This window comes from Arachis stenosperma, chromosome 10, assembly GCF_014773155.1.
Source record: "Arachis stenosperma cultivar V10309 chromosome 10, arast.V10309.gnm1.PFL2, whole genome shotgun sequence".
Lineage (NCBI taxonomy): Eukaryota > Viridiplantae > Streptophyta > Magnoliopsida > Fabales > Fabaceae > Arachis > Arachis stenosperma.
The window spans coordinates 95,253,540-95,264,331 of record NC_080386.1 but is presented as its reverse complement, the minus strand read 5'-3'; the positions used below and the strand labels follow the sequence as shown (position 1 = coordinate 95,264,331).

The 10,792-nt window shown below is 40.1% G+C and overlaps 1 protein-coding gene across 1 annotated transcript; it reads right to left on the bottom strand.

Annotated features, from left to right (window-relative positions):
• Window positions 1-9,565: 9,565 nt before the first annotated feature.
• On the bottom strand, window positions 9,566-10,580 carry LOC130957360 (uncharacterized). Its single transcript, XM_057884223.1, has 3 exons — window positions 10,112-10,580; window positions 9,796-9,968; window positions 9,566-9,745 (listed from the first exon to the last, which is right to left on the bottom strand). The coding sequence occupies exons 1-3, from the start codon at window positions 10,578-10,580 to the stop codon at window positions 9,566-9,568; spliced, it is 822 nt and encodes a 273-aa protein (XP_057740206.1).
• Window positions 10,581-10,792: the final 212 nt, after the last annotated feature.

Sequence of the window (10,792 nt, the reverse complement as noted above, 5' to 3'; positions counted from 1 at the left end):
ATTATGTGACGCTCATCATCATTCTCACTTATGAACGCGTGCCTGACAACCACTCCCGTTCTACAAGCAAACAAGGCTTGAATGTTTATCTCTTGGATTCCTTAATCGGAATCTTCGTGGTATAAGCTAGAATTGATGGCGGCATTCAAGAGAATCCGGAAGGTCTAAACCTTGTCTGTGGTATTCTGAGTAGGATTCAATGATTGAATGACTGTGACGAGCTTCAAACTCCTGAAGGCTGGGCATTAGTGACAGACGCAAAAGAATCACTGGATTCTATTCCAACCTGATTGAGAACCGACAGATGATTAGCCATGCCGTGACAGGGTGCGTTGAACATTTTCACTGAGAGGACGGGACTGTAGCCACTGACAACGGTGATGCCCAACATACAGCTTGCCATGGAAAGGAGTAAGAAGGATTGGATGAAGACAGTAGGAAAGCAGAGAGACGGAAGGGACAAAGCATCTCCATACGCTTATCTGAAATTCTCACCAATGAATTACATAAGTATCTCTATCTTTATGTTTTATTCATATATCATCCATAACCATTTGAATCTGCCTGACTGAGATTTACAAGGTGACCATAGCTTGCTTCATACCAACAATCTCCGTGGGATCGACCCTTACTCGCGTAAGGTTTATTACTTGGATGACCCAGTGCACTTGCTGGTTAGTTGTGCGAAGTTGTGTTTATACCATGGTATTGAGCACCAAGTTTTTGGCGCCGTTGCCGGGGATTGTTGAGTTTGGACAACTGACGGTTCATCTTGTTGCTTAGATTAGGTATTTCTTCAGAGTTCTTAAGAATGAATTCTAGTGTTTCAAGGTGATGTTCTTATCATCACCAAAGCTGATTGATTCTCATCAATTTAGCTCTTGAATGCAATGTCCTGCTAAAGCTTGGCTAGCCATGTCTAATTTCTTTAGACTGAAGCTTTAGACTAACATTGCATGATTCCTGGAATTCTCATTAAGAATTTTGATACCTTTATGTTCTTTTCCACTTAATTTTTGAAAAAATAAAAAAAAATTACAAAATCATAAAAACCAAAAATATTGTATGTTTCTTGTTGAGTTTAGTGTCTCATTTTAAGTTTGGTGTCAATTACATGTTTCTGTTCTTCTTGCATTCATTCATGTGTCTTCATTAATATTCAAGTTGTTCTTGATGATTTCCTTGCTCTGATATTTAAATTCTCTTGACTTGAGTGTTTTGTGTTTTGTCATATGCATTCTCATTTTGTTAGTGTCAGTAGTATACAAACTGCTAAGTTTGGTGTCTTGCATGCATTGTTATTTGATTTTAGTTGCATTTTGATTATCCCTCATTATTAAAAATCCAAAAAAAATTTAATTTGTGTCTTTTCAAGTCAATAATACAGAGAATTGAAGATTCAGAACATACAGCAGAGGAATTATACAGAAAAAGCTGGGCGTTCAAAACGCCAAGTGAAGAAGGGCAAACTGGCGTTTAAACGCCAGCCAGGGTGCCTGGCTGGGCGTTTAACGCCCAAAAGGGTAGTGCTTTGGGCGTTAAACGCCAGAATGTGCACCATTCTGGGCGTTTAACGCCAGGATGGCACAAGAGGGAAGATTCTGTTTTTAACTCAATTTTTTTTTCAAGTTTTCAAAATCTTTTCAATCAAATCTTTTTCAAAATCAATTTCTTTCCATTTTCAAAGATACTTGCTAACAATTAATGATTTGATTCAACATTTCAAGTATGTTGCCTTTTCTGTTGAGAAAGGTTTAATGTCTGAATCATATCTTTCTTGTTAGGCAGGTTATTAATTTTTAAAATCAAATCTTTTTAAATTGTTTTTCAAATCATATCTTCTCAATCATATCTTTTTAAAACCATAACTTTTCAATCATATCTTTTTAATAACATCTTTTTCAAAATAGTTTTCAATCATATCTTTTTGATTTCTAATTTCAAAATCTTTTTCAAAAATTACTTGATTTCTTTTCCACTCTTGGTTTTCGAAAATCAATTAGTGTTTTTCAAAATGTTTTTAAAATCTTTTACTTAATTTTCAAAAATTTCTTCCCTTCTTCTCATATTCTTCAATAACACTATCCCTTAATGCACAATTCGAACTCCATCTTTCTTGATAAGTTCGAATTCTCTACTTCTTCCTTCTATTTTTCTTTTCCTCTGACACTTCAAGGAATCTCTATACTGTGACATAGAGGATTCTATATTTTCTTGTTCTCTTCTCTTTCATATGAGCAGGAGCAAAGACAAAAGCATTCTTGTTGAGGCTGACCCTGAACCTGAAAGGACCTTGAAGTGAAAGCTAAGAGAAGCTAAGGCACAACTCTCTGTAGAGGACCTAGCAGAGATCTTCAAAGAAGAAGAACCCATGGCAGCCGAAAACAACAACAATGCCAACAATGCAAGGAAGGTGCTGGGTGACTTTACTGCACCTACTCCCGACTTCTATGGGAGAAGCATCTCTATCCCTGCCATTGGAGCAAACAACTTTGAGCTTAAGCCTCAATTAGTTTCTCTGATGCAACAGAATTACAAGTTCCATGGACTTCCATTGGAAGATCCTCATCAGTTCTTAGCTGAATTCTTGTAAATCTGTGACACTGTCAAGACTAATGGGATTGACCCTGAGGTCTACAGACTTATGCTATTCCCTTTTGCTGTAAGAGACAGAGCTAGAATATGGTTGGACTCACAACCTAAAGAAAGCCTGAATTCTTGGGAAAATCTAGTCAATGCCTTCTTGCAAAGTTCTTTCCACCTCAAAAATTGAGTAAGCTTAGAGTGGAAGTCCAAACCTTCAGACAGAAGGAAGGAGAATCCCTCTATGAAGCTTGGGAAAGATACAAACAATTGATCAGAAAGTGTCCCTCTGACATGCTTTCTGAATGGAGCATCATAGGTATTTTCTATGATGGTCTCTCTGAACTATCCAAGATGTCATTGGATAGCTCTGCTGGAGGATCTCTTCATCTGAAGAAGACGCCTACAGAAGCTCAAGAACTAATTGAAATGGTTGCAAATAACCAATTCATGTACACTTCTGAAAGGAATCCTGTAAACAATGGGACAAATCAGAAGAAAGGAGTTCTTGAGGTTGATACTCTGAATGCCATACTGGCTCAGAACAAAATATTGACTCAGCAAGTCAATTTGATTTCTCAAAGTCTGTCTGGAATGCAAAATGCACCAGGCAGTACTAAGGATGCTTCATCTGAAGAAGAAGCTTATGATCCTGAGAACCCTTCAATGGAAGAGGTGAATTACATGGGAGAACCCTATGGAAACACCTATAATTCTTCATGGAGAAATCATCCAAATTTCTCATGGAAGGATCAACAGAAACCTCAACAAGGTTTCAACAATAATAATGGTGGAAGAAACAGGTTTAGCAATGGCAAACCTTTTCCATCATCTTCTCAGCAACAGACAGAGAATTCTAAGCAGAACCACTCTGACTTAGCAACCATGGTCTCTGATCTAATCAAAACCACTCAAAGTTTCATGACTGAAACAAGGTCCTCCATTAGGAATTTGGAGGCACAAGTGGGACAGCTGAGTAAGAAAATTACTGAACTCTCTCCTAGTACTCTTCCAAGCAATACAGAAGAGAACCCAAAAAGAGAATGTAAGCCCATCAACATGGTTGAACTTGGAGAGGATGAAGAGGCAGTGAGCGCCACTGAGGAAGACCTTAATGGACGTCCACTGGCCTCCAATGAGTTCCCTAATGAGGAACCATGGGAATCTGAGGCTCACACTGAGACCATAGAAATTCCATTGGATTTACTTCTGCCATTCATGAGCTCTGATGAGTATTCTTCCTCTAAAGAGGATGAGTATGTCACTGAAGAGCAAGTTGCTAAATACCTTGGAGCAATCATGAAGCTAAATGACAGGTTATTTGGTAATGAGACTTGGGAGGATGAATCCCCTTTGCTCACCAAGGAACTGGATGACTTGTCTAGGCAAAAATTACCTCAAAAGAGACAAGACCCTGGAAAGTTTTCAATACCTTGTAGCATAGGCACCATGACCTTTAAGAAGGCTCTGTGTGACCTATCAAGTGTAAACCTCATGCCTCTCTCTGTAATGGAGGAGCTAGGGATCTTTGAGGTACAAGCTGCAAGAATCTCACTAGAGATGGCAGACAATTCAAGAAAATAAGCTTATAGACTTGTAGAGGATGTTCTGGTCAAGATTGAAGACCATTACATCCCTGCTGATTTCATAGTCCTAGAGACTGGGAAGTGCATGGATAAATCCATCATCCTTGGCAGACCCTTCCTAGCCACAGCAAAGGCTGTGATTGATGTGGACAGAGGAGAATTAATTATTCAAGTGAATGAAGGATCCTTTGTGTTTAAGGCTCAAGGATATCCCTCTGTCACCATGGAGAGGAAGCATGAAGAGCTTCTCTCAAAATAGAGTCAAACAGAGCCCCCACAGTCAAACTCTAAGTTTGGTGTTGGGAGGCCACAACCAAATTCTAAGTTTGGTGTTGAACCCCCATATTCAAACTCTAAGATTGGTGTTGGGAGGTTCCAACATTGCTCTGAGTATCTGTGAGGCTCCATGAGAGCCCTCTGTCAAGCTACTGACATTAAAGAAGTGCTTGTTGGGAGGCAATCCAATGTTATATTTTATCTATTTTCCTTTGTTATTTTATGTTTTCTGTAGGTTGATGATCATGAGAAGTCACAAAATCAATTGAAAAAGCAAAAACAAAATGAAAAACAGAAAGAAAAATAGCACACCCTGGAGGAAGACCTTGCTGGCGTTTAAACGCCAGTAAGGGTAGCAAATGGGCGTTTAACGCCCAGTCTGGCACCATTCTGGGCATTTAACGCCAGAAAGGGGCACCAGACTGGCGTTAAACGCCAGAAAAGGGTAAGAAGTTGGCGTTAAACGCCAGAAATGGGTACCAGCCCGGCGTTTAACGCCAGAATTGGCATAGAGAGCATTTTTGCTCGGCACTTGGTGCAGGGATGACTTTTCTTTGACACCTCAGGATCTGTGGACCCCACAGGATCCCCACCTACCCCACCACTCTCTCTCTTCTTCACCCATTCACCAATCACCTCAACACCTCTTTCCCAAATACCCTTCACCTATCAAATCCCATCTTTCTCTTCACCACTCACATCCATCCTTCAAAAAACCCACCTACCTCACCATTCAAATTCAAACCACTTTCCCTCCCAAACCCACCCTCCCATAGCCGAACCCTACCCCGCTCTCCACCCCTATATAAACCCATCTTCACTCCTTCATTTTTACACACCCTAAACACTACTTCTCCCGCTTTGGCCGAACTATAAAGCCATCTCTATCTCCTCTATTTCTTCTTCTTCTACTATCTTCTTTCTTCTTTTGCTCAAGGACGAGCAAACCTTTTAAGTTTGGTGTGGTAAAAGTATTGCTTTTTGTTTTTCCATAACCATTTATGGCATCCAAGGCCGGAGAAACCTCTAGAAAGAGGAAAGGGAAGGCAAAAGCTTTCACCTCCGAGTCATGGGAGATGGAGAGATTCATCTCAAGGGTGCATCAAGACCACTTCTATGAAGTTGTGGCCTTGAAGAAGGTGATCCCCGAGGTCCCTTTCAAACTCAAAAAGAGTGAATATCCAGAGATCCGACATGAGATTCGAAGAAGAGGTTGGGAAGTTCTTACCAACCTTATTCAACAACTCAGAATCTTAATGGTTCAAGAGTTCTATGCCAATGCATGGATCACCAAGAACCATGATCAAAGTGTGAACCCGGACCCAAAGAATTGGCTTACAATGGTTCGGAGGAAATACTTAGATTTTAGTCCGGAAAATGTAAGGTTGGCATTCAACTTGCCCATGATGCAAGGAGATGAACACCCTTACACTAGAAGGGTCAACTTTGATCAAAGGTTGGACCAAGTCCTCATAGACATTTGTGAAGAGGGCGCCCAATGGAAGAGAGATTCAAGAGGGAAGCCGGTTCAATTGAGAAGGCATGACCTCAAGCCCGTAGCTAGGGGATGGTTGGAGTTTATCCAACGCTCAATCATTCCCACTAGCAACCGGTCCGAAGTTACTCTAGACCGGGCCATCATGATTCATAGCATCATGATTGGAGAAAAAGTAGAAGTTCATGAGGTCATATCCCAAGAACTTTATAAGGTGGCGGACAAGTCCTCTACCTTGGCAAGGTTAGCCTTTCCTCATCTCATTTGTCACCTCTGTTATTCAGTTGGAGTTGACATAGAGGGAGACATCCTCATTGATGAGGACAAGCCCATCACTAAGAAAAGGATGGAGCAAACAAGAGATCCCACTCATCATGAAATCCCTGAGATACCTCAAGGGATGCACTTTCCTCCACAAAACTATTGGGAGCAAATCAACACCTCCCTAGGAGAATTGAGTTCCAACATGGGACAACTAAGGGTGGAGCACCAAGAACATTCCATCCTCCTCCATGAAATTAGAGAAGATCAAAGAATCATGAGAGAGGAGAAACAAAGGCAAGGAAGAGACATTGAGGAGCTCAAGCACTCCATAAGATCTTCAAGAGGAAGAACAAGCCGCCATCACTAAGGTGGACCCGTTCTTTAATTTCCTTGTTCTTTATTTTTCTGTTTTTCAAAAAATCATGCTTATGTTTATCTATGTTTGTGTCTTGTGATCATTAGTGTCTTAGTGTCTATGCCTTAAAGTTATGAATGTCCTATGAATCCATCACCTTTCTTAAATGAAAAATGTTCTTAATTGAAAAGAGAAGAATTGCATGAATTTTAAATTTTATAACAGATTAATTATTTTGATGTGGTGGCAATACTTTTGTTTTCTGAATGTATGCTTAAACAGTGCATATGTCTTTTGAATTTGTTGTTCATGAATGGTTGGCTCTTGAAAGAATGATGAAAAAGGAGACATGTTACTGAGGATCTGAAAAATCATAAAAATGATTCTTGAAGCAAGAAAAAGCATTGAATACAAAAAAAAGAAAAAGAAGCGAAAAAAAAAAGAGAAAAACGAAAAAAAAGAGAAGAAAAGAAAAAGAAAAAAATAAAGTTGTGATCCAAGGCAAAAAGAGTGTGCTTAAGAACCCTGGACACCTCTAATTGGGGACTCTAGCAAAGCTGAGTCACAATCTGAAAAGGTTCACCCAATTATGTGTCTGTGGCATGTATGTATCCGGTGGTAATACTGGAAGACAGAGTGCTTTGGGCCACGGCCAAGACTCATAAAGTAGCTGTGTTCAAGAATCATCATACTTAACTAGGAGAATCAATAACACTATCTGGATTCTGAGTTCCTATAGAAGCCAATCATTCTGAATTTCAAAGGATAAAGTGAGATGCCAAAACTGTTCAGAGGCAAAAAGCTAAAAGCCCCGCTCATCTAATTAATACTGATCTTCATAGATGTTTTTGGAATTCATTGCATATTCTCTTCTTTTTATCTTATTTGATTTTCAGTTGCTTGAGGACAAGCAACAATTTAAGTTTGGTGTTGTGATGAGCGGATAATTTGTACGCTTTTTGGCATTGTTTTTAGTATGTTTTAGTTAGTTTTTATTATATTTTTATTAGTTTTTAGTTAAAATTCACTTTTCTGGACTTTACTATGAGTTTGTGTGTTTTTCTATGATTTCAGGTATTTTCTGGCTGAAATTGGGGGACCTGAGCAAAAATCTGATTCAGAGACTGAAAAGGACTGCAGATGCTGTTGGATTCTGACCTCCCTGCACTCGAAATGGATTTTCTGGAGCTACAGAAGCCCAATTGGCGCGCTCTCAACGGCGTTGGAAAGTAGACATCCTGGGCTTTCCAGCAATTTATAATAGTCCATACTTTGCCCGAGATTTGATGGCCCAAACTGGCGTTCCAAATCAGCTCAAAACTGCCTGGCGTTAAACGCCGAAACTGGCACAAGAATGGGAGTTAAACGCCCAAACTGGCACAAAAGCTGGCGTTTAACTCCAAGAGAAGTCTCTACACGAAAATGCTTCAATGCTCAGCCCAAGCACACACCAAGTGGGCCCAGAAGTGGATTTTTATGTCATTTACTCATTTCTGTAAACCCTAGGCTACTAGTTCTCTACAAATAGGACCTTTTGCTATTGTATTTTCATCTTGGTTCTTCTGGTTCCCTCACTGAGGCCAAAGCCAATGATCACTTTTGTTCTTATGTATTTTCAACGGTGGAGTTTCTACACACCATAGATTAAGGTGTGGAGCTCTGCTGTACCTCGAGTATTAATGCAATTACTATTGTTCTTCTATTCTATTCAGCTTGTTCTTATTCCAAGATATTCATTCGCACTCAAGAACTTGATGAATGTGATGATTATGTGACGCTCATCATCATTCTCACTTATGAACGCGTGCCTGACAACCACTCCCGTTCTACAAGCAAACAAGGCTTGAATGTTTATCTCTTGGATTCCTTAATCGGAATCTTCGTGGTATAAGCTAGAATTGATGGCGGCATTCAAGAGAATCTGGAAGGTCTAAACCTTGTCTGTGGTATTCTGAGTAGGATTCAATGATTGAATGACTGTGACGAGCTTCAAACTCCTGAAGGCTGGGCATTAGTGACAGACGCAAAAGAATCACTGGATTCTATTCCAACCTGATTGAGAACCGATAGATGATTAGCCGTGCCGTGACAGGGTGCGTTGAACATTTTCACTGAGAGGACGGGACTGTAGCCACTGACAACGGTGATGCCCAACATACAGCTTGCCATGAAAAGGAGTAAGAAGGATTGGATGAAGACAGTAGGAAAGCAGAGAGACGGAAGGGACAAAGCATCTCCATACGCTTATCTGAAATTCTCACCAATGAATTACATAAGTATCTCTATCTTTATGTTTTATTCATATATCATCCATAACCATTTGAATCTGCCTGACTGAGATTTACAAGGTGACCATAGCTTGCTTCATACCAACAATCTCCGTGGGATCGACCCTTACTCGCGTAAGGTTTATTACTTGGACGACCCAGTGCACTTGTTGGTTAGTTGTGCGAAGTTGTGTTTATACCATGGTATTGAGCACCAAGTTTTTGAATTCATTACCGGGGATTATTTGAGTTGTGAAAAGTAGTGATCACAATTTCGTGCACCATCTGCACGCCTAGGAGGGGCATGTACTATTGTGTCTTCAATCTGCTCTAGAGCTTCTTTCTCAACTGGCTCTTCAGTAAATTGTGCTTCCGTACTTGCCACTTGTTTACTTATCAAGGTTATAGCCTTGCACTTCTCTCTTGAATTTAGAATTATGTTACCAGGAAGGCTATTAGTAGTCCTCTGATCAATTTCATTAACTTTTGTGGCTAATTGACCTATCTGAATCTCCAAGTTCTTGATTGATACTCTGGTTTCCTGTATAAAACTCGCCATTAGTGCTTCCAAATCAGTGTTCTTCTGTGATTGAGGATTTTCTTGCTGAGGTGGTTGTTGTTAAGATGACTGAAACCGGTGGTTATTAAAATTATTCTGTTGAAAATCACCCCGAGGATGATTATTAAAATTCTGTGGCCTTTGAGGTTACTCTTTCCACCCTAAATTTGGGTGATTTCTCTATCCCTGATTATAGGTCTTGGCATATGGATCATTATTGGGGTTTCTAGGAGCATTCCTTATATAGTTGTCCTGTTCAGAAGGAAATTGATCATAGTCATAATTCTCATCTTGAATGAAGCTACCATTTATGTCATAAGGAGCCTCTTGAGGGACATTCTGAGCATTAACAGCTAAAACCTGCATCCCACTCAAGTGAGAGTAAGCATATTAATCTACTAAGACATAACTTTGTTCTGAGCAAGAATAGCATCCATGGTCTCCACTTCTAAAATGCCTTTCTTCTGAGGAGTCCCAAAGTTCACAAGATTTCTGTTAGATGAGTAGAGATATTGGTTGTTAGCAACCAATTCAATAAGTTCGGTCGTCTCTTCAAGCATATTTTTCATGTACAATGAACCACCTGCAGAATTATCTAAACACATTTCGGACATTTCACATAGGCTCTCATAAAAGATATCCAGCTGAGTTCATTTAGAAAACATGTCATGGGGCATTGCCTGGTCAGCAGCTTGTACCTCTCCCAGGCTTCATAAAGGGTCTCACCATCTCTCTGCCTGAAGGTCTGAACATCCACACTTAGCTTAGTCAGCTTCTGTGGTGAAAAGAATTTAGACAAAAATCCAGTGACTACCTTATCCCAAGTGTCCAGGCTCTCCTTGGGTTGAGAATCTAGCCACAGCTTTGCTCTATCCCTCACAGCAAATGGAAAGAGCATGAGCTTGTAAACCTCAGGGTTCACTCCATTTATTTTCACAGTGTCACAAATTTGCAGAAAGTTAGAGATAAATTGATTTGGATCCTCCTGCGAGAGTCCGTGATACTGACAATTTTGTTGCACTAGAGTGACTAACTGAGGCTTCAGCTCAAAGTTGTTTGCAGCTATAATAGGCACCACAATACTGTTCCCATAGAGATCTAGATTGAGGGTAGTGTATGAGTCAAGCACTCTTCTAGGTTGTTCATTCTCATTTGGATTTGCCACATTGGCATTAACAGCACAATTATGATCCATAATGGACTATGCAGCTTCCTTTTCAAAGTTCTCACATAGATTTTCACTAGCCTTGTAAAGTCTAGCGTGTTGCAAGCGCCGCCTCAAAGTCTTTTTAGGTTCAAGATCAAAATCTATGAGAGGTTCCTTGTCCCTGTTCCTGCTCATAAACAAACAAAAAACAAGAAAAGTGAGAGTCTCTACGTCAGAGTGCAGAGAATTTCCAGTGAGCT